Source organism: Girardinichthys multiradiatus, chromosome 15 (genome assembly GCF_021462225.1).
Source record: "Girardinichthys multiradiatus isolate DD_20200921_A chromosome 15, DD_fGirMul_XY1, whole genome shotgun sequence".
Classification (NCBI taxonomy): Eukaryota; Metazoa; Chordata; class Actinopteri; order Cyprinodontiformes; family Goodeidae; genus Girardinichthys; species Girardinichthys multiradiatus.
The window spans coordinates 19,618,972-19,643,677 of NC_061808.1; the positions used below are offsets into that span (position 1 = coordinate 19,618,972).

Sequence of the window (24,706 nt, forward strand, 5' to 3'; positions counted from 1 at the left end):
CCGTAGACTGCTGGAGATAGGCACCAGCTTCCCCGTGACCCACTATGGAATAAGCAGTAGAAAATGACTGACTGACTGAGATGTCTATTAAGCAAATGCATAGCATGTCTGGTGAGTAAAAACCTCATGTCCTCAGGGACCAACCACATAGACCCCATGCAGTTTGCTTACAGGGCCAATGGAGGCACAGAGGATGCCAATCTCATCCTTCTGGATAACATACTTTATCATCTAGATAAGCCTCGGACTTATGTAGGTGTATTTTTCAAGGACTTCTCATCTGCCTTAAATACACCTATAACTGTATGGGAAACATCAAGCCCAAGTTTTAAAGAGAAATGTCAAATATAATTTTCACATCTTACATTTCTTAGGATGATGACAAAAATGAATAAAAATACCATTTTACAATTTTTTATTTTTGAAGTTGTTACAGTTTCTGCAGTACAGCCGGCAAAAGCTTACAAAGAATAATGTACTTTCTGACTGAGAGACACAGCTGCATACTCTAAGAACAGACCAAAATCAAAGTATGTGTTATGATATCATAAACAAGCATTGCTCCCTGCCACTTGTGCAATATATTTGTCTGCTGTAATATGTTGAGTTTGGAAATATGCTTCCACTCAATATTAACTGTCATCCAATTTTATTATGACTAGAAAAATATATAACTTTGTTTAAAATAGAGGTATTTTAGATAAAATATGGTCAAACACAGTTTAATCCTACAAATAGAATATAACCAGCCACAACAGAGTACATGCACTACAGCAATATACAGTTATGGAAATCTTCTACATACAGCATATACATTCAAGTACTTCAGATATCTTTTCCATGCAAATGTATAACAAAGTGCATGCAGTTTTTTGGTTTTTGCTTATCTGAAACTTTTAATACAGTAAATCCTCCGTTCACTTTTCAGATGTAAGCAGTCTGTCTTAAAAATATCTGATGAATTAAAATAATCCAGATCATTTCCAACTTGTAGTATCATATTAGTCATGCTAACCAATCTTTTGATGTTCTTTGTCACAGTCAACTTATACCTTTTTCAAACTCTTTGACTCGAGGCTTGTAACATCTTTTTGGCCATGTATTTCATGTTCAGAATCTTCAATATCAGCATAAGCTCCATCCTCTGACTCAGTTCTCTCTTTTCTTAAAGTATCTAGAGGGATTAATGTTTTCTTGGCAGCTCTCTTAGTTGCATCTAAACTCTCCAGCTTGTCTGCAGCAAAAGATGTCTGTCCATTATTAGTGTCTTCTTCAGGTTCCGAGTCTTCCTCAGCTTCATCTTCTCCATCTGCTGAGTCTCCTAAGCTTTCACTACAGCCTGCATGGGGTGTGTCACTATCGTCATCTTCCATTTCAGTAAATTGTGGTTCATTCTCTTCTTCAGATCCATCTGTTACTTTATTATCTTCATGTCCTTTAGAAGCAGCTTCAGAGCAATCTTCACATTTGGACTCAGATTCACTTTCATTTTCAATTGATTCAGATTCTTCAAGAGGTGTTTCATCTTCTACTAGTTTGTCAACATCACATGTTTCAACATTTTTGCTTTGTTTTTCTTCTTGAAAATCTTCAATGCTTTCTTCCACTTTTCTTGATGATTTAAGTTCTTTGGCCAACACCACATGTTCAGCCTTACTTAAAGGCTCATTTTCATCAGAATATTCTTGTGAAGTCTCAACTGCAATCTCATCTTCAAACTTGGCTTCTGAATCCTTGTCTCTCAACTCATCATCACCTTTAACTGTTGATGTGTCTTCCTGACCCGTGGTTTCCCCTGTGCTTGCTGTTAAATTGTTTGCAGACCTTTCATCATCTATTCCTGAACTGTTGCCTTCTTCCTCAGATTCATTTTCACTCAGAGCTTTGGAGCTTCCTTCAATTTGAGATCCTGGATCAGTTTCTTCAGAACCATCAGATTCTTCACAATCTATTGTTTCTCCTGGCTCTTTTTCCTTTGATTCATAGGGCTTGTTGATTTCGTGTTCTGTTTCTGGAGCTGATGTTTCATCATTTGAAAAGGCATCATTATCTTCTGCAGAGTCACTCTTGCTTTTAACTGTATCTTCCTCCTCCGCATCAGTAGCTTCAATACTTTGTTCTTCTTTAAGCTTGTCTTCTTTCTCTTCATTAGTCTCATCTCCTGAGTCAGATCCCTGCCTGTTCATGGCTTCTTCCACTGCATCCTTACCAGATTCATTTTCAGTTGTATCTGCAATAATCTCATCTTCTTCACTATCATCTTCAGCTTCACTTGTGAGAACAAGATCATATCTATTTTTTACTTTAACAGGCTGCTCTTCCCAGTCAACCACTTCTTCCTCTTCTACAACCTCATTTTTATCCGATTCTTGTACACTTGTAGCTGTCACAGTTGCTTCATCCCCAGTCTGCTCAGCTTTTGTATCACTTTCAGCATGTTCATTCGATAATTCACTACTCATGGCATCAATGTCCTCTGCAGTTTCATTGTCATTTGTGATGCCATTTATGTCTTCTGTAGAATCACTCTCACCAGCAGTGCCAGTTTCTTCTCCATCAACTGTTCCTGCTTCTTCAATTATTTCAATGTCTGTCCCATCTGCTGCAGTTTCATCTTTAGCAACCTCATTCTTTGATTCACCATTATCAGTAGAGATCTCATTTTCAGTGGTTCCTCCTTTATTGTATTCTTCTGATGATTCATCTTCTATTGATAAATCCCTGTTTTCATCTCCAGACGCATTTGCACTGATGGCAGAAAGCTTTTCTTCGTCTGTGCCTGTTCCTTTTTCCTCTGCTGTGTCTTTCTCAGATTTAAGTTCACTTGCAGCTGTCTCTGATTCTTCATATTCATCTTCACTTTTCACTGAAGAACTCTTGAGAACATCTGCAGCTTCCATCTCCTCTTTTGGATCAACCTGTCTTCCTTCCTTGTCTTTTTCATCATATTCTTGATCAGTTCCAGGTGGCAAAACCATTTTATGTTCTCCTGTGACTGCAGGCTGATTTCTAACAACCATCCCATCTTCTGCCCCTTCATCTGGTCCTTCAGAAAACTTAGCTGTAGCCGCTTCATTCTCATCTGGGGAATCATCTGAATTCACAGGAGAAATGGTATTTTTCTCATCAGCTATGCTGCCCTTCTCAACATCTCTTTCAGATGTTTTAACCTCAGATTCTGCCTCATTGGTTTCTTCTGCGTCTTCATATCCAACTACAGTGATTAGATGTTTCTTCAGTTCTGTTTCACTTATAACAGAAAGCTCATCTTCAGTTGCTTCTTCCTCTTGTATACTTGATAGTTCATCAATTGTAGTCTCCTTTTCATCTTCAGTTTCATCTCCATCACTGGTGCCACCTGACTCCTCCACAGAGTCATGGTCACTGGTGGTACCTTCCCCAGTTTCTTCCATGTCAGAGTTCTGGTCAGTTAAAGTTGCCACAAGAGTCTGCTCTACAATCATATCATTCTTGGAACCATGTTCACTTGTGGCTATTGAGGATGTTTCTGCTTTTTCATCGTCTGACAAGGTTGCATTAGATGTCATCTCTAAAAAGCTCTCCTCGTCCATTTCTGCCTCCTCATCCTCTTCTTCGCTGAATTTCACATCGGTTGTTTGTGTTTTATTAACCTCAACTGCAGGTTCGTTATTGTCAGCCTCGCTATAATCAGCCTCTTCTGATGACGCATTTTCGCTTAAGACTGTAGTTTTTTGTACCACAGCAATTTCAGCATCGCTTTCTTCCTCTTCTGTCCGATCCTTTACCATTTCATTAATCATAACTGTGTCATTAACCTTGGCATTCATCATTGATTGTTTCTTCTTTTTACCTTGAAGAACTTTTCGCACCGATGGAAGCAATTTCCTCTTCATATTTAACCAATCCTTCATTGCTTCCCCATGGTTAGCATTCACTTTGGTTGATGATACTTCTTTCACTAAAGCATCTTTCCCTTCTTGCTCTGACTCTTCTTTACTTTGGACTTCAGTGTTTGCATCAGTATCATCATTCATTTCATTTAAGTGGTTAGGTAATTCCTTCGTAGCAGCAGTGATATATCTGTGCTCAGAGGACATGGTTTCAGTTATTTCTTGTTCATCCTCATCCACAGACACTCTTCCCAACATATCTGTATCTTTTTCTTCCAGTTCGATAATTGCATTGGATCCAATTTCTCCACTTGGGGTTATTGCATCGTCAGTCCCTTCCTCTGACGCTGTTTCAACTGTGTCTCCAACTGTGCTTGTGGCTCCACTCTCACTTTCTGGTCTTTCATTTCCTGCTTTGCTTATCTCCCCTTCATTGTCTATGGCAAAGTCTTTACCTGTTTCTTTAATAGTTGCCTGGCCATCTTGGCTGACATTATCTTTTTCCTTTTCATCTGCTGAAAATTCAGGGGGTTTGTCTCTAACTTTGTACACTTCATTGGATTCTATTTCTTTCATGGCCCCAACAATAACTTTTTCTACAAGTGTTTCTACTGTTGTGTCATTGTCATTTGCACAGGGAGCTTCCCAATCAGTTGTGGTTTTCATCAGCAGAATCTTTTTCAGGTCATAGTCCTTAACAACAGGTGCAGTTCTTTTGACTTCTGCTGAGAGAGGTGGTCTGGAAGTAAGTTTTTTCTCCACACATGTTTCACACGGACAGTATTCATCAATATTTTCACCTCGTTGGTCACTATCGGATGTCCCTGTTGTTGAATCGCTTTTTTCAGCTTGTGAATCCATCGACTGTTGTTGCTTGATCTTCATCCTCCGTCTTCGCTCTTCTGTTTGTTTAGTTGAACCTCTGGATATTGCCTCATTAGGAGGTTTTGGTAACCCTCCTCTGCCTCGGATTTTCCTCACTTCCCTGTCAATGCTTATTTGAATTTTTTTGTGCACCTCACTTTTGAGTTCATCTATCATCTTGTCAAGCTGATCAGTATCTTCCAGGCTCCATTGATTTTTTAGTTCTTTCATTGCACTGATATAATGTGTCATAAACTGCTTTTCTATTTTATTCAGCAAGGTCAGCACCCAAACCGGATCAGTATCTTGAGACAGTCTCTTGGAGACTTTTTTGTCATTAACGCTGGATTCTCCAGAACTCTTGTTTGAGGATGATGGTGTTTCAGGAAGTTCTTTTGGACCATCAATGGTTCTTATTGTTTCATCTGTGGCTGGGTCATCCTCCTCCTGTTTTACTTCTTCTATTTCAGGTTTCGACTGGGCATCTGTTTCAATGTGTGCTTTGTCTATCAGAGTCAAACTGTTCTGAGGATGCGATCCATCAACGTTCACATCATTACTACTCTTTACTCCATCACTACTCTTCCCAGAACCAGTAGATCCACTGTTTACATCCACACCAGATGATGAGGTGTGATTGTACTCGCCCTCAACAGAATGATGATCAGTAGTACTTTGTATATGTTCCTTTTCTGGAGGATCTGAAAGCCAAAGAGACTGAAGAATACTCATAAGCTCCTGGTATCTTTCATTCTTTTCATTTGCATTCTCAGGGTCATAGTCTATTATTCGCAGCTTCACAAAGCAGTCTAAGAGACCTTTAGCTGACATACTTAACTTACGCCCATACACAGGTGAGATTTCTGGTAAACTGTTGCACCTGTCAAGTTTAGAGTTTAAAAGTACCTTCATGACTTGTATGGAGGAGTTGAACATTTCTGAGCCGCATTCCCTCTGAGTATAGGTTTTATCCTCATTTGGTGACTCTGTGCTTTTTTGGCTGTCATCATTGTGGACATTGTCCATGCCATTTACTTTAAAATTTTCAGCTTCAGACTCATTCTTCTCAGCATCTTCTGTTCCATTGGCTTCCTCAGCTGCAACATTATCTTTTACTCCATCACTGTTTTCATTAAGTTCCTCCATATCATAAAGGTCACTCTCTGTTGGTAAGGTTTTGAGCCATTCATTTACCACCTCTGTGGGTGATGCATTTGGTAAGATAGATGGAACCAGCTCAAAGTCATGTGCATCCATATCACTTTTATCAGAGACAGTGTCTGCAGCTTTGAGTATACCGTTTACTATCCTCTTTGAAACATGAGATTCGGATTCTCCAGGGGAGAAAGTTTCACAAATCTCTTTCATATTATCTGAACACGACAGGGTATGTGACTTGTCACTTTCAGCTGAATCTGCGTGGCAAATTATGGGATGTTTATTTGGACAAATGTCTGCCTTTTCTGTACGCTGCCTTCTTGACCTTTTGGTCTTAGAATGTTTTTTATCAGTTGGACCATCTTTGACTTCTTTATACAAACAGGGTGTACTGTCTTCTGTAGGAGTCACATGTTCTCCAGTGTTCTTAGAAACCACACTGGCAGTGGACATATCTGTTACATTGGTTTTTTTGGACTTAACAGACAAATGTGAGTGCACACTCAAAGAACTTTGTGATTTTCTTGCACTTCTTGCTCCTTGAATTTCCGAGGTTTTTGATTTTTTTGAGCGCCCTGAAGTTTTGGATTTTAATGATGTAGCAGTAATAGATCTGTCTTCACTTTCCTCAACTGTAACATAAGGGACTTCAGATCTGCTTAATGCTTCAGATAGATCTGATTTTGTTGACACAGGACTACCTGTCCTCTCTTCCACAAATTTAGAACTTTCTTCAGATAGAACAAAATCATATTTTGATTTTGGGGATTTTTTTGATGCAGGACTCTGGGTTCTCTCACACTTCTCTAAAGCATCTGCATCACTGTGAGCATCAGATTCTTCAGTAGGTATATCAGGATCTATTAATTTGTCATCATCTTTCCTAATCCCCTTCGTAGGGGTGATGTGAGATCTGTTTGACTGTATGGTCCTTGAAGAAGCGTCAGACTTTTTTGACAACGCACTGTGAGTCCTTTGTGATTGATCTTCCTCATTGGCTGTCTGTGAATGTGAAGCTTTTGATTTTGTGGATACCGATGATACAAAATTTTCAGGAGAAAGGCCCAAAGTTTCAGAATCATTTGATCTGCCTTCTGAATGTCTTGATGTTGTTGATTTGATGGATGAATTACTGTTCATATTTTCCACATTTCTTTGTTCACCTGGTTTTTGTAACTCGCAGGATTTTGTAGATGTACTGGACTTTGTCGTTTTTACATTAGCTGAGGTGTTAACTGATGACCTTTCATTGGTATTTTCTTCATTGAGAATACTATCAGAAACATCCGAACATCTGGACTTTTTTGAACAACCAGAAACATTTGACTTGGTCATCTGGGATGACAATGGGTTTCCTTGCCCTTCAATATCTGAAGCAGCAATTTCCTGTTCAGATGGGATGTTAGAAGCTTTTGATTTTGTAGATGTTCCAGAAACATTTGACGTTGCTGATTTCGCTGATTTGATTGACAAATTGCTTATTGGTCTTTCTACCTGATCAAGATCACATGCACATCCCTCTGTTGAACCAGCTAAAATCTGTGCAGACATTGCACTAGGTGAATCTGGTCTTTTCATGATTTCATGACCTGGGATATCAGTTGAACATTTTGACATGCCTGATCTTGCAGAAATATCTGACTTGGCAGAATGGATTGACATTGAACTCACTGATCTGATTTCATTGTCTTCTTGAGATGTATCTTCGTCACCACTTTTAGAACTAGGCTCACAAGTAACAGCAGAGACATTTGATTTAGCTGATGTTGCTGATCTGGCAGACATACTGCTTGGATTTCTGTCTTTATGTTGGCCATCTTCTCCATGTTCTTTTACTTTAGAAGATTTTGTAGAAGTAGTTGACTTTGCCGTTTTTGATGATAGAGCACTGTTTGTTTTTTCATGACTTTCAGTTCCCTTTTTATACATTTCCACAGTTTTGCCAGACTTTGCATCAGAAATATTTGACTGGACTGATTTTGCTGAAGTGTGTGACTTTGCTGATTTAGCAGATGAAGCACTTGGTGGTCTGTCTGCAGACTTGGCAGATTTCTGAGAAATGCACGAGAGGACTGATTTAGCTGAGGTGCTGCTTGGTGGTCTTTCATGATTTTCATTTTCATTATTGTCATCGTCAAACGTTTCACATTGTGACCTAACTGACTGAGCAGACACTACACTAATTGTGCTTCCTTCACTCTCCCCATCAACAATTCTTACATCGCAATTGTCTGCACTGTTTTCCAAGTGAACTTCATAAACCTCTGATCTTTTGGATAAATTTGATTTTGCTGATCTCCCTGATTTGACTGACAGATTACTGGATGATCTCTCTGTGTGTTTCTCATGATCCAGTCTTGCTGACTTGGTTGATTTATCAGATATTGATGAATTTGTAGATTTGACTGACATGACACTTTGTGTCCTCTCTTTATCTTCACTGTCTACCTCCTCAGGAAGAGCAGGTATTCCAGACGGGACTTCAGAAATATTTGTTATCTCTGATATCAATGAAGCATGTGACTTTTCAGACAAAGCACTTGCTGCTCTATCTTCAGACTTGATAGAAATATCTGAGACACTTGACTGGACTGAACCTGTTGACATGCTGCTCCGTGTTCTTTCTATATTCGTCTCTTTGTCATTTTCATTATCTGAAATATCCAATCTTTTTGCAACTAGAGAATCAATGCAACATTTTGATCTATTTGATTTTACAGAGGTATTTGACCTAACTGACTGCGGTGATAAAGGTTTATTTTCACTGCCATTTTCTGCACCTCTTTTGTCAGGATCAACTGCCTTCTGTTTCAAACAAACTTTGGAAACTGTTTTGCATCCTTTAGAGACATTTGATTTTGTTGATTTTTCAGATTTGGCTGACAGATTGCTTGGGGCTCTCTCCACATGTTCATCATCGTCAACCATTTTTTCATCTCCTCGAATATCCAGTCCATTTGACTTGGTAGATTTGGCAGAACTTGCTGACCTTTCACTTTTGCATGAGAGCACACTCTCTGACTTTGTTTGTGTTGGTCCAATGATGTTATTTTCATCAGGACTTTTTCCCGAATAAACCTCAGTAGTACTTGATTTAAAAGATTTTGCTGACAAAGAACTTTGTGTTCTTTCTGCAGACTTTATTGATATTTCTGACATGCATGACTGGACAGATTTTGCTGACATGCTGCTTGGTGGTCTATCCTCACCACGCTCATTGTGTTTCTCCACTTCATTGGCCAGTGAGCCATCTTCCCCTTCGACATAAGCTGAGTGCATTGACAAATTTGATTTTGTTGAAACAGTTGAGTTAACTGACTGTCGTGACATTCGTCTCAACTCACTCTTTTCTTCAACAACTCTTTCCTCTGGGTAGACACCCTCCAAGCAACCTGCAGCAACCTTTGACTTTTTAGACACTGTCGAAATATTCGAATTTGTTGATTTTTCGGATCTGGCAGACATATTACTTGAAGCTCTTTCTCCATGATTAGATATGTTTTCATATAAACCATCATGTTCTGTTGACTTAGTCGATTTTACAGATTTAGTTGACAGTACACTCTGAGCTCTCTCTTCAGTTTCATCTTCACAATCTCCTTCATCAGAAAGTTCAGCAGTTGCGACTATCTCAATATCAGAAACTCTTGATTTGGCTGATAGAGTGCTATGTGGTCTCTCTGCACACTTTGCAAATCTCTCAGAAACAGGTGACCCTCTGCTTGGTGGTCTTTCCTGAGGCAGCTCATTGTCATTTTCTTGATTAGAGGTCTTGGAGCTTTTCTCCTGTAGAGCGTTGATATAACATTTTGTTTTTGTAGATTCAGTGGAAGCAGTTGACTTTGTAGATTTGACTGAAAGTGCACTCAGGACCCTCTCTTGAATCGTCTCCTCACTAGTGCCTTCACCATTTCTTATGCTTGAACACATGTTTGAAGTATTTGACTTGGTGGATTTAGCAGAAACATTTGATTTTGTTGATGTAGCACCCATAGCACTTCCTGATCCCTTTTGTTGTGACTCAACTGATTTGGTTGATGTGCTGCTTGCTGCTCTTATTTCAGTGTTCATTTCCTCTCTCTCTTGATTAAACAAGTCAGTGGCTTCAGCAGGTGGAGCATGAATAGAACAGTTTGACCTACTTGAACTTGAAGAGATATTTGACCTAACTGACTGCACTGACATTGAGCTCATTGATCTTCCCTCAATCTCTTCTTCACTAAATATTCTTTCAGGGGGATCACAACAGACTTCAGAGGCATTATCGTTTACACATGCAGCAGAAGCATGTGACTTTGAGGATTTGGCAGATGCAGTTGATATATTGCTTGGAGCTCTTTCTCTTCGTTCAAGTTGATCTACAGAATTTCCTTCAGCAATAGCATCACTTGGCTTTAACGGATTAGATTTTGCAGAAGTTTTTGAATAGGTTGATTCTGTTGTCACATCTGATTGAGATGATTTTACTGACATAGCACTAGGTCCTCGCTCCTCATTTGTCATATCACCTTTATCCAACTTGTGACAGCCGTTTGACTTACTTGATTTTACTGAAATGTTTGACTTCATGGATTTATCTGACATGCTACTTGATCTCCCCGCAGTAGCATGCAGATAATTGTTTTCATCACAAAGATTATCAGTTTGGTTTGTAGAAACTTGAGAAGTTTCTGATTTTAAAGATACTACAGAGGTGTGTGACTTGTCAGACTTAAATGATATGGCACTCCCTGCCCTTTCTACAGTTGCTTCATCATTTCTACAGGCATTTTGTTTAGTGGGTGTGACAGATTTTGATCCAACAGATTTATCTGACACCACACTTGAGGCTCTTGTTTCAGCAGTATCTGGTGTTTCTGTAATGTTGCAATAATCATCCTTCATATTGTCACAACTTTCATTATGAGCAACTTTTGATGTTTTAGACTTGCTAGACTTTGCAGATTTATTTGATTTGACAGACTTTTCTGATTTGACTGATAGCTTGCTTTGTGGTCTCAGTTCACTCACACCTTCAGTGTTATAATTTTCTGTGATGTTAGCCTTTTTTGTAACACAAATTTCATGGATCTTTGATTCTCTAGATTTTGTAGATATATTGGATTTTGATGACAAAGCACTGGTTGCTCTCACAGATGTATCCTCCTGTCTCAGTGACATACTAGATGTTGGAGACACAGTTGACCTCCCAGAAGTATTAGACATTGAACTTGGTCTTATTTCCCCTTCAGATTGATTGTCCAATAGCCTTTTCTTAGTTGTACCTTCTGAAGTTCTTGACGTTAAAACATTAGACTTCTCAGATATTACACTTTTTACTCTCGGTTCAGAGTCCTTCTCGTTTTCCTCAGCTGTATTCTGATTGTCCTCCTCAGATGCCTCTTGTGCTAGAGTCTTTAATTCAGCTGACACAGTGGATAAAGCTGACAGCGAACTCTGTGTCCTCAGCTCTGAATCATCCATAGCCTGTTTTTCCAGATCCTCTTCTGACTTATGTTGTACATGTGGTGCCTTTACAGAATTAGAGGATTTAAAGGATTTCATAGACAGACTGCTGGATGTTCTCTCTTTTATTTCTTTGTCATCACCTGCTTGCAATCCTTCAGTTGCAACATCGAAAACAGCAGAATTGCAATTTGTTGAGGCGTTTGATTTAACTGACATGGCACTTTTGGATCTTCCCCCCTCTTCTATACATTGCACTTTCTGAATTTCTTCAGATTTATTTGATCTACAAGATGTATCTGATTCCACAGACATGGCACTAGATTTATATATTTGCATCTCATCTTCTGCTCCAGATTTGGTCTTAATTTTTTCTTTTGGTTCAATTTGAGCACTTGCAGATTCTCCACAGTGACAGAAGTAAGACGGTTTTAAAGTTTTTGGCTTGGTGTGGTGCTCTGAACTTTTAGATGCTTTATCTTTTGAGACTGGAGATAGTTGTTGAATTAGCAACCCTGTATCAAACATTTCATTGGTCTCTTTTCTGTCAGGGTTGCTAATTTGAGAAAATGACCTATCATTACCATTATCCTTTTCTTTATCACCTGTGAATATCTGAGAAGCACGTGTAACATATCCAGCTTGTTCTTCTTCTTCTTGGCATGATTCTTGAGCAGTTTTGAGATCAAGATTATTTTGATTGTTGTATAAACTAGTACATTCATCATTCTCCATAGTGGATGGTTTCACATTGCACTTTGGTGAACAAGTCTCCCTCTGGATGGTGCAAAAGTCCACCATTTCAGCTGCCTCCATTATCTGCGTAACCTCCACCACTTGGTCTGCAAGCTCTTCACTCGATCTCGACATAGTTTGCCTTTCAATCACTGTCTTTCTGGAAACCACTATATGTGAGGATGCACTTGAACTAGAAGAATGACTACACCGATTTGCACCTTGTGTCCCTGGTACATTTTTCCATGTCTCATATCCCTGGCAGTGACTGCAGCAGTAAGGACAGTGACGTTTCTCTTTGTGCCCCTGATAGTGATGAGTGAAATAAGTCTCATCAGCAGACATGATTTCAGATTCTGAACATCTCACATCATTAATCTTTGTTAAATTAGGGTTATTATGACCTTTGATATGATCATAGGTCCATCCCGCTGTCTTATTTACTTTTGTAGACCAATGTAATGTTTCGTCATTTGGTAGTCTGAAGCGCACTTTCATCTCCATGGACAAACTCCCGTCTTTATTAACACGAACCTGTTTCTCTATGTCATCGTCTCTCATGCTGTCACCACCAGGTGGGCAGGAGTTAACAATGTCTGCAGAGTCTCTTCCGTCTGGTACAGATTTGCCAGATGACACCGAGTGCTTGGTGGCTCTGTTGTCATCTTCCAAATTTGGGAGGATGATACTTGTCTTTGCAGTGAGTCCTTAGTTAATCATACAGCAATAGGAAAGAGAAAAATAAAAACAAATTAGTCTTCTTTTGCATCTGTAGTTATTTGCTAAATGTTTTATACTACAGCCTGGAAATTCATTAAAGAAATGCTTGCTTTTGGTGACATAAAATCTAGGAGGTAATAAATAGAAACTGTGGTGTCTTGCATTGAGGAGAATTCTCATGCCTTAAAATGAACTAATATTGGGTCAAGGGATTGTATTGGGAATAAAAACAGTTTCTCCTACTTTCTTTCCCTTCTGTGTGTTCAGTGGCACGTGACTTCCCACTCAGCTTTGGAAGTGTGTAGCTGGATGTCTTGTCAAAATTATCCATGATTAATGGGTGAGAAGGCTCCCGTCCCACACAAATGAGAACACCTGGGCAGTGCAGGAGGCTCTGAATGCTGTCAACCTAAAAAACAAGAGATTTATTTAATTGTAAAGCTATACAGTGAATATTTGAATATTTGACATCACTAATCCACCAATTACATGTGGAGCTCCTCAAGCTTGTATACTGGGTCCTGTCCTGTTTCATTGTACATGCTTCACAATGGGTGTGTTTTTTGGAAAACATAGATGCTATTACACTTTTTTTGCAGATGATATTCTCAATAAATAGCATAATTATTTGTAAATTCAATTAGGTTTAATAAAGACAATTTATAAATTCAAATTATATTCGTCTTAATAAAAACTAAGACACATTTTATTTGGGCAATTAGATTTTATTTATAATACAAAGCATTCTTTCTTTTTGGATTGCTGGGAGTGCTCTTGAAGACCTATTTTGACTGTGGTGGTATCAGCCATCTTCTATGGTAATGTATGTTGGGAACAGCAGTCTATCTACAGCTGGGAGGAAGCAGTTAAATAAGCTCATCTGGAAGGCCAGCTCTGTCGTAGGATGCACCCTCGACCAAGTGCAGGTGGTGGAAGTGTGGTGGAAGACAGAAGGACTTGTTTTAAAATAACATGTCTGTTATTGAGAGCTCATTTAATGACAGACTGTTGCGTCCTAGGTCCACAAGGAGCGTTATCAGAGATCCTTCCTCCTAGCAGCTGTTAGACTTAATAAGTGTTTAAATCCATGCTGTCTTCTGCACAGTTTTTTCAGTTTTTGTTTAGTCTATTGCTGCTTTTTCTGCACAAATATGCACAATGTACATTTTTCAAATCACCCTACTCAATTGCACATTTTACTGTACAGTATTTTTAATGCTGTAAATTGTCCCTTACTGTACAGTCTGTTATTCTTACTTTTTGTTTTGGTTTTTTACCTTTGTGTGTATCTGCATGCTTCCATTTGCCTTTCACTTTGCTGCTGGTACATGTGAATTTCCCCACTGTGGGACAATAAAGGATATTTCTGCTTCTAATGCCTTCTATGGGTCATAGATCTGATATATTTATACTAAATGCCTTTTAACTGAATCTAGAAAACACGTGTACATCACCCCAGTATTGGCTTAGCTTTACTGATTTCCTGTCTATATTGATTCAAACTGTCGGGGTCTGGGAAACTTGTTGCCTGCTGCTTACTGTGCTTACTCACCAGATGGCGCCGGAGCTCCTTGTGGAGGTGTGCAACAGGTGTCGCTCATCTTCAATCAGGTCCTGAGGTTTAAAAGGAGCGAGCAGTCAGCACTTCGTTGCCTGAGTGTTTGCCAATAGTGGTAACTAACTGGCCAAGTTAAGCTTGTTTAAAACTCTGGGTTTTTTCTCCCAAGAACTTACCTTTTGTGTCTATTCTTCCTCGGGTCTTCCTGACCTCCAGGCTTCAGTCTCGGTGTCGTTCCTCTGGCAAGATCCCCAAGTATTCCTGACTTCAAGCTCCCTCGCTTACTAAGCTCCAGCTGGCTGACTCCAAGCTCCAAACCTCCAAAAAACCTGCAAGCGAACCTAGTCCACCCTCCAACGTGAGTACAGAATCCACCACCAAGTGCACTCACCTCACTCTGACGTCGTCTATCCTGGAAAGGCAATCCTAGCTTGTGTTCCTCCAAACCATTCATCTGAGGATTTCAAGTCCTACCTGCACAACAGACATCCACCAACCTTCCAGGCTCTGCTTCATTTTTCCCCCCTCTGAAGACTTCCTTCAGTTCCACTCCGTAAGCAAACAAGATCTTCAAACTTTTAAATTCACCTCTGAACCCCTCATCCACTTACCTGTTCTCCCCCTCCATACAGCTGGTGTGCTTCCAGTCCCGGGTCCGTTACCTGAAGTTATGTGTTAAAGGAAAATAAACTGTTAAACCTTTTCCTGTCTCCTGAGTGTTTTCTGCATGTGGGTCAAAGCAGTTAAATTTACCATGACAGAACACTCAGGCCAACAAGACCCAGCAGATTCACTTAGAAGAACCTTATCAGATCATAGTCATCAGATTCACTCCCATGATAATACTACCCGTTCTCTCCTAGAAAGTCAAAGGCAAACCAACCAGCAGCTCGAGCAGATGGCGGCTCTACTACAACACACTCTGAACAGCCAGACATCCTTGACGACAGGTGGCAGCAACGAGTCTCCGGTCTCAAAGCAGCTTCCGCATTCCAGAGACGTCACTTCCCCAAACCCGGAAAAGTTTTCCGGAGAGGGTAAAGATTGTGGAGGATTCCTCATACAATGCTCACTAGTTTTCAACCGTTCACCTCATTCCTTCCCACACGATGATGTCAAAATTTCATTTATGTTGAGTTACTCACAGGCAAGGCGCTTAGATGGGCTGAGGCTCGATTCTCCAATTACAATCAGTTTTGCTGCACCTATGAACAATTAATTCAAGAATTTAGACAAATCTTCTCTACTGAGACAGACCAAACCAACATAGCCCGCCAGTTATGGACTTTGAAACAGAACCATCGATCAGTATCGGAACATTCAGTCGAATTTCGAATCTTTGCCGCAGCCTCTGGATGGAATGAATGTGCTCTAAAATCAGCATTTTTTTAGTCATTGAATGAATCACTGAAGGATCAGTTAGTTGTTTTGGAAGAGCCTAAAACTTTAAATGATTTAATTGTTCTGGCAGCTAGAATTGACCAATGGATTCGGGAGAGGAAAAAGACCTGAACGGAGAGATTTGCTGTAAAACCCAACGTACCATCCACTTCATCCACCCCCAGTCAGCCTTCTCAGAACACTTCCACGTCAGAGCCCGAACGCATCCAGGTGGGGTGGACTCGTCTAATTCCTGAGGAAAGGCAGAAACGAAGAGAATCAAATCTATGCTTGTATTGTGGTTCACCTAATCATTTCATAGCCGCTTGTGATGTGCGGCCAAAAGAGGGGGTCCGCTGACTTTAAAGGGGAGGTCGGTGGACCAACGAATAGCCCCGCAATCACCTCGATTCATTCTTCCGGCAACTTTACTGTTTAAACAGAATTCACTGGAGGTATCTGCATTGATCAACTCAGGAAGTGAACAGAATATAATTGATGATCTGTTAGTAAAACAAGCCGGTATTGAAACTGAGCCTCTCCAACTTCCGCAACGAGTTCAGGCTCTAGATGGACGAACACTTCACAAAATAACTCACAGAACCAAACCTCTGGAGGTTGTTCTCTCAGGTAATCACAGGGATTTTATTTCTTTTTACATTTTCCCAGTCTCTCAATCCCTCTTGGTGCTAGGGTTCCCTTAGCTGCAGCAGCATAATCCCCAGTTAAATTGGGCTGAGTGCCGCATAGATTCCTGGTCGACTAAATGTTTGTCTTCTTGTTTACAGTCAGCCGTCTCCCCTAAGACATCTACCCCGGCGAGCGAAGACAATGAAGTGCCTGACCTATCTCAAGTCCCAGAGGAATATTAAGACCTTAGACAAGTATTTAGCAAAATCAAGGCTCAATCATTACCACCACACCGTCCTCATGATTGTGCAATTGATATACTTCCTGGAGCACCGCTGCCCACCAGCAGACTTTACAATATTTCTCATCCTGAGCGTGAAACCATGGAGAAATATATTAATGATTCTTTAGCCGCAGGCATCATTCTCCACTCCACGTCACCATTGGGGGCGGGGTTTTTCTTTGTTGGAAAAAAAGATGGAACGTTACGACCCTGTATTGATTACCGGGGGTTAAATCAAATCACCGTTAAAAACAAAATACCCTCTACCTCTCATCTCATCAGCTTGTGAACCGGTCCATGACTCAACTGTGTTTACAAAACTTGGCCTCCGTAATGCATACCACTTAGTCAGAATCCGCCAAGGAGACGAGTGGAAAACAGCATTTAAAACTCCACTTGGTCATTTTGAATACTTGGTAATGCCTTTTGGTTTAACCAATGCCCCAGCAGTTTTTCAGGCCCTCGTAAACAATGTCCTCAGAAACTTCCTGAACATCTTCGTCTTTGATAACCTCGATGATATCCTAATCTACTCCAAGAATCTCTCTGAACATCGCCATCATGTGAGGCTTGTACTCCAACGCCTCCTAGAAAACAGACTGTTTGTAAAAGCTGAGAAATGTGAATTCCATCAACCATCTGTTACTTTCCTTTGGTTCATCCTCAAAGGTGGGCAGGTTCGCTCACATCCGGAGAAAATAAAAGCCGTCGTGGAGTGGCCCATTCCGGAGTCCCTCAAACAGCTGCAACGGTTCTTAGGGTTCGCAAACTTCTACCGGAGATTGATCAGAAATTACAGTCAGACAGTTGCTCCCCTCACTGCTCTCACCTCCACCAAATCGACCTTTCAGTGGATTCCGGAAGCCAACACCGCATTCCTCTCCCTGAAGAAGAGATTCTCTCGGGCACCCATTCTAGTCCATCCCGACCCTGCAAAGCAGTTTATCTTGGAAGTTGACGCTTCGGACTCCGGTGTGGGAGCTGTTCTATCCCAAATATCTAATCCAGATAATAAACTTCACCCATGTGCCTTTTTTTCACACAGATTGTCACCAGCAGAACGAAACTATGATGTTGGAGAGCGTGAGCTGCTCCCCATTAAATTGGCTCTGGAGGAGTGGCACCATTGGCTAGAGGGCGCAGCTCAACCCATTCTGGTGTGGACTGATCATACAAATCTGGCATATTTACAGACAGCCAAACTTTTAAACTTTCGCCAGTCTCGCTAGTCTCTGTTTTTCTCCCGTTTCAACCTAACCATCTCTTACAGACCAGGTTAAAAAAATATAAAACCAGACGCCCTCTCTAGACAGTTTTCCTCAGATGATGTGGAACAGGAACCAGCACCCATCCTTCCTCCCAGTTGCACTGTTGGAACCATCACATATGAGATAGAAGATCTGGTGAACCAGGCCTTGAGATCTGAACCTGATCCTGGTACAGGACCTCCCAACCGTACATACGTACCCTCCTCAGTCCGACCCCCAGGTAATTCACTGGTTCCACACAACTATTCTCTGCTCTCTGCTCATCCTGGAGCTAGTCGCACCACAGCTATTGTCTGCTGAAGATTTTGGTGGCCCTCCATGCACAAGGACATCAAGGAATATGTGCATCCGTGTTCGATTTGGGCTAGGAACAAAACCACAAATCAGCCACCTGCGGGGTTATTCCAGCCACTCTATGTAGCTAAAAGACCGTGGTCCCACATCTCCCTGGACTTCGTTAAAGGTTTTCCAAAGTCACAAGGTATGACCACTATTTTAACCATCATTGACCGTTTTTTAAATTCATGTCATCTCATTCCACTCACAAAACTCCCTTCAGCCTTCCAAACAGCTCAACTCTTAGTGAAACATGTTTTCCGCCTACACGGCATTCCTAAAGACATCCTGTCCAATCGGGGTCCCCAGTTTACCTCACAAGTCTGGAAGCAATTCTGCTTGGCCCTGGATGCTAAGGTCTCGTTGACTTCCAGTTATCACCCACAATCTAATGGACAGTCTGAGAGAATGAATCAGGAGCTCAAGACTGCACTCCGTTGCCTCACCTCCGCCAGCCTCTCTGATTGGAGCAAGTACCTTCCCTGCATCGAGTATGCACACAACTCCCACGTTTCTGCTGCAACTGGCCTATAACCTTTTGAAGTTTCCCTAGGCTATCAACCTCCCTGTTTCCATCTGATGAGAAAGAAATAGCTGTCACATTAGTTCAACACCACATCCGTCGATGTAAGCGCATCTGGGACTCCGCCGGACAAGCTCTTCACTGCACTGCGGCTTAGAACAAACGCTTTGCTGACAGGAGACGCAGACCTGCCCCCCAGTATCAGCCTGGCCAGAAGGTTTGGCTGTCTTCATGGGACGTTCCTTTAAAATCTATGTCAAGAAAACTATCCCCCTGCTATATTGGTCCTTACGTCATAGACTCTGTGATCAGTCCCACTTCGGTCTGCCTTCGTCTCCCTCCCAGTCTCCATATTCATCCCACTTTTCATGTTTCACAGCTAAAACCCGTGTTTACCAGTACATTCTGCCTTCCAGCCAAACCCCCTCCCCCCACCCGGGACTTCCAGGGGCACCCGGTCTTTTCGGTTCGAAGGATCGTGGACTCCTGTCTGCGAGGTAGGGGTTGGCAGTACCTTCTCGACAGGGAGGGTTACGGTCCTGAGGACCGATCTTGGGTGCCCTGTTCTTTCATTTGTGACCTGTCTTTGATATCTGATTATCTTGCTTCTTCTGGGCCACCAGGTGGCGGCCGTTGAGGTGGTGATGATGTCGGGGCCTGGGGAACTTGTTGCCTGCTGCTTACTGTGCTTACTCACCAGATGGCGCCGGAGCTCCGTGTGGAGGTGTGCAACAGGTGTCGCTCATCTTCAGGTCCTGAGGTTTAAGAGGAGCGAACAGTCAGCGCTTCGTTGCCTGAGTGTTTGCCAATAGTGGTAACTTACTGGCCAAGTTAAGCTTGTTTAAAACTCTGGGGGTTTTCTCCCAAGAACTTACCTTTTGTGTCTATTCTTCCTCAGGTCTTCCTGACCTCCAGGCTCCAGTCTCGGTGTCGTTCCTCTGGCAAGATCCCAAGTATTCCTGACTTCAAGCTCCCTCGCTTACTAAGCTCCAGCTGGCTGACTCCAAGCTCCAAACCTTCAAACAACCTGCAAGCGAACCTAGTCCACCCTCCAACGTGAGTACAGAATCCACCACCAAGTGCACTCACCTCACTCTGGCATCGTCTATCCTGGAAAGGCAATCCAAGCTTGTGTTCCTCCAAACCATTCATCTGAGGATTTCAAGTCCTACCTGCACAACAGACATCCACCAACCTCCCAGGCTCCGCTTCATCTTTTTCCCCCTCTGAAGACTTCCTTCAGCTCCACTCCGTAAGCAAACAAGATCTTCAAACTTTTAAATTCACCTCTTAACCCCTCATCTAATTACCTGTTCTCCCTCTCCATACAGCTGGTGTGCTTCCAGTCCCGGGTCCATTACCTGAAGTTATGTGTTAAAGGAAAATAAACCTAAATCCTGTCTCCTGAGTGTTTTCTGCATGTGGGTCAAAGCAGTTAAATTTATCATGACACAAACATTTTATTGTAGATTTTCCCTTGATGGTCTAGCTAAATTTCATTCACTAGATCTTTTATAACTTCAACTTAAGAAGTGATATATCAGTCCTAAACACTAATCAGTGCTTAGAATTATAGAAGGTGATATTAAAGACCCATTTCTCCTCCCCAGTCTGAAAACTTGATTTTTTTATCAGCTTTGTGAAACCTTTTCTGTTTGGCTTAATAAATCAGTTGTGACTGGTATTTCAAAATAGAAGTTGTAAAGTATCTACATCAAATATAACACTTCACCAGTGGCTAACTTCATTTCCATGTATGCTTTTCAGTATTGAATACTGCTGCCAAGGTTTTATGTTGACAACAGGGAAACGCCCTAAAACAAGTAGGTTGACATATTGAATTTTTTTCGTTTTTCTTATGTGCAGTTGGTTTTGATGACTTCGCACTTTTAAATTTTAAATCTGTTGTCAGAAAAGGCAGATGAATGGCTTCATCTGTGGTCACACAAAGCCCAGGTGAAGATAATTAATTGCCACCGTGGAAGTCACATTTCTGAAACACCTCTGGTATCATAGCAGCCACGTTTCAACATTGACCTGTTTCTCCTCTCAAAAATAGCTCTGATTTGACTAAGATTAATGGGCTTTTGGGGAGATATCCACAGTCTGAATGGGTGTGTGAAGGAATATCCCTATTTCATTCCCTCATACACACCCACACTGATAATCCTTATCCCACTTGGATAAAAAAACAACTTAGTTCCAACTAAATGATAATATCTTCTTAATGCACTAGTTTTATAAATGCCACTTATGCCCACCATGTCACATCAATTGCTGTCCTCTTTCTTTATGTATTATTTTTTGTTTACCAGCATAACTTAAGTAGAATAACTAACTGATTAAATCACTGCCATATATCAATGAAAGATAGTATTTGCTAGCTATTTGGTACCGGATGAAAAGCTATTTGAATGCATCTTTTAATGAAATCATGATTTATTCTTCAGTTTCATTTTCTACTCAGGGGAATTTTAAAATCCTTTCTAATGTCATTGAACATATAAAAAACTGCTTATTATATTATATGCAGATTATTATCTATGTTCTTCATCAGGAAAATATTTCTTGGGTCTAAAAAATATGGTTCTCATATACTGTTATTTTCTATAATTTTGCTATAATGATACAGTATATCCATTCACAGTCTATATGGGCTTATCCTTGTAGGGTCGAAGGTTGGCTGGTGCCTTTCTCCAGCGGTCACTGTGTAAAAGGTGGGATACACCCAAGACAGTTCTCTGAACCTAACATGCATATTTTTAAACTGTTGGAGGGGTATCTGGAGAAAACCCATGAATGCATGGGAACAGGCTGAAAGATCGTTGGCCAGGATTTGAACCCAGGACTTTTTTGCTGCTATCAACTTCACCACCATACAGCCTTTAATGTTATGTGATAATATGTCAGGTTATGTTGTGCATTTAACTGATCTGAATTCATTGGAGAGGTTACCCTTTCTGCTTAGATACTGAGATACATTAACTGCGTTTTAAATTATAAAAAACTATATAGGACATTTTTACATTGTTCATGTTTAAATCTGTGGATTTGATTTGCATTCAGTTTGGATTTTGAGCGTTTGTTTAGTCACTACAGTCCTCACCTTCACTCTTTTTTGCAGTCTTCTGTGTGCATTAGGGATAGGGGTTAACATGCTCTATCATACTTTGTTTTTGTATTTTTATTATGTCAAACCAATGCAAGCAAAAGGTATTCCTAGCATGACTGTAATTATTGGATTAGGTCATTTAACTAAATAAAAAAACAAATAATCTTTCTACAACTAATTAAAGAAAAATAAAACTACAACAACAGGGTGAAATATACTTGCTGTGGCTAAATCTTGTTCACCTCACCTTATAGCCCTCCTGAGTGTACAGTTTCCTGATGTGGTACTGCATAAGCTCAGAGACCTCTTCCAAGAACAGACCAAAGCTGTGTAGACCCCTAAAGTGCAACATTATGGTCTTCTTAAATGAAGGGTCGCTGTTTTTCACCAGCACAATCTTTTTATTGTTTCTTCGGTCATGAAGGTGACATTCATTGGCTGAGTGTGTCTCTTCATGTCCACTTGGCCCCCTGAGAACATACTGGTGCGGCTGATGATGATATGGTGGGTGGGTGTGATAGAAAGGCAACAGTTGGTTTTCTGCATCTTCTAGAGTTTGTACATGTCTGTACGTGGAGCAAAGACGACATTCCTGTTCTAATTCATGATAGGCTGCCATGCCATGTTGGGGGATCCTGGGTAGCCAGGTGGTGTGATGCTCAAAGGGGAGAGAGGATTTGTGATAGCCTTCTCTTCCAACAGCACTGAAGCAATGGAAGTTGTGCTTGTGACAGGACATCTTGGCGTTTTGTGATGTTGATGATTGGGTCTGAGATGTCAAAAGACCAGAAAAAAGTTCATCTCATCTCAAACCGATGTTTGAGATGAGTGGACTAGAGAAAGGTGGTCCAGAACTTTTCTTCATAACTTCCACTTATCCAACGCTAAGAGAAAGATGAGAAAGTAGTGAACAACTGGAATTCATGTATTTTTTCTCTAATTAAAATCAAAACTGCAAGAACATGCATTAAAAACTGCAATTTTATATCATGACCTTAATGACGGTCAACCCAGTTTTATACTTTTATTTATTTATCTATTTTAAGCTGTTACATGTAAGTCACCATTATTGTTATTTTTCTGCTATAGCATGCAAACTTGTCTGTCCACAAATTTGCTTATAAGAAGATAATTTACAGACTGTTTGTAATCAGGACAATACAATTGTAGATTTTAATAATTTACCTATAGAAAGTGAAACATTGCTGTGTTTTGGGTGCTCTTTTTACAAATCTTTGCCTGCTCTCCTAAGAATTTTCCTAAATTTAAGATTTAAAAATCCTCTCACAATCCGATGACTAGAAATGTTAACAGGCATAAGCTATGACAATAGTGACCTCAAAGAGCTATGGCCACAGACTATTTTGATTAAGTTTCATGCACAGCAAACTCCTTAATGCTTTGGCTTACAGTGCTGAATGACAAAAATAGATGTAATCTACAATTATCTTTGGCATTTTAAGCAGGACATGGTTGTTACACTAGGTTTGTACTGACTAGTGGGGCGATCAAACAGTAAATGAAGGCACAGATAATGGGTATACAGTCAGAAATAAATCCCCCAAGTGTCTTTAAATAACAAGCTTACGTCTGTACAAGCAGTGAAAGTGGACATTACCTCAGTGATTGTCCCTGTCTCTGACAAAAATATACTGTTTGCCAGTTTCTCCTGCAATAAAAATCCAAGGATTACTAACCATAGCCAAAATATCTCACATGAGCACAATGTATTCTTATTGTGACAATACTTAGGGGGTTGATGACAATTCTTTCTTTTGGGAAGGGATGAAATGCCTTCCTGTCTACAATGAAATGCTAAGCAAGAAATTCTGCATGTAGTAAAATAGGCTAAGCTTGACTGACATTCATAAAGAACTGCTTTGTCTGTCAGCCGCTGTTTTGTATTAGCTATACTTTTTTATAGTGTTTTTTTTTCTCTGTTATAAAAACATGACAAGGAAAAGTCATTTACTGCTAAAAACGCATTTACAGATCATGCTGCCAACATAAGTTAGATCTTATTCCATTTATAGGCTACAAAAGTCTTTTATTGTGTCAAATATATCTTGAATAAAATGTTTTTTATCCTGTTAATTCAGGATTAGAGGTAAATTCTGTGTTTGCCCTGTGTGTGTCCTCAATATATTCTTTGTCATAGATGTTTCAATGCTCTTTCATTACCTACAGTGGTGACTAAATATTTCCACTGAAATAATATTAACACTCCATGTTTATATCATCCTGGTGGTCTATGACTTCAATGGGAGTCAAATCCTCAAATGTGAAAAAAATATTTCTGGTCATTAATAGAAACAAAACAAATACCTTTCAGTATAAATTTGGATTCCCTGTGCAAATAAAAAGGTTAATGGAAGGCGGAAATTATAGAATGCTACTCTAACTGTCTAATAAAGTTTATATATATTTTAGTGCATATATTCATTTAATTTTTTGAGAGTAGAGTCTATTTTACTGCAAATTAGCTATTGTTAACAAATAAAGTGTCTGTTTATACCTGCTGAATTAGTAATGCTATTTTTTTAAAATCTTTACTCAACATAAAAAATAATATACAAGGGCTTGGATCCTTTGATTAATGTGATATACCTTTTGGGTTGGTCAAAAGGTCTAGAAAAAGTTCTAACCAGCGAAAAAACTTCAAGAAATAGAGCAGTTCAGCTAAAATAAGGTGAATATAATCAGGTGCATATGCATAGATTAAGAAGAAGAATACTTACATTGCATACAGCCATACTCCAGATAATTACATGAGAAAAAATGAAATACAGTTCCAAAGCTGTAGAAAGTCGGATGGAAGTTCC

General features: G+C 40.2%; 2 protein-coding genes across 2 annotated transcripts; both read right to left on the reverse strand.

Moving 5' to 3' along the window:
- Nucleotides 1-398: 398 nt before the first annotated feature.
- On the reverse strand, nt 399-6,139 carry rp1l1b (rp1 like 1b). The gene has a single exon (XM_047387413.1). It carries the CDS (start codon nt 6,102-6,104, stop codon nt 1,047-1,049), a length of 5,058 nt encoding a protein of 1,685 aa, XP_047243369.1. The 5' UTR covers nt 6,105-6,139; the 3' UTR covers nt 399-1,046.
- A 4,835-nt stretch (nt 6,140-10,974) lies between these two features.
- Nucleotides 10,975-24,706, reverse strand: LOC124882485 (retinitis pigmentosa 1-like 1 protein). Its single transcript, XM_047388907.1, has 6 exons — nt 24,623-24,706; nt 22,132-22,768; nt 13,038-13,203; nt 12,609-12,781; nt 11,214-11,405; nt 10,975-11,055 (listed from the first exon to the last, which is right to left on the reverse strand). The coding sequence occupies exons 2-6, from the start codon at nt 22,621-22,623 to the stop codon at nt 10,975-10,977; spliced, it is 1,104 nt and encodes a 367-aa protein (XP_047244863.1). The 5' UTR covers nt 22,624-22,768; nt 24,623-24,706.

Bases quoted from the DNA above. Each gene is read 5' to 3' on its own strand.
- rp1l1b (XM_047387413.1), bottom strand. From the start codon at position 6,104: ATGAAAGAGATTTGTGAAACTTTCTCCCCTGGAGAATCCGAATCTCAT.
- LOC124882485 (XM_047388907.1), bottom strand. From the start codon at position 22,623: ATGTCCTGTCACAAGCACAACTTCCATTGCTTCAGTGCTGTTGGAAGA. The intron at 12,782-13,037 runs GTAGGAGAAACT...TGATTAACTAAG, and splicing joins ACACACAGAAGGGAAAGAAA to GACTCACTGCAAAGACAAGT. The intron at 11,056-11,213 runs GTAAAAAGTGTA...TCCAACATCTAG, and splicing joins AGAAGGACTCTGAACCGAGA to TATGTCACTGAGACAGGAGG.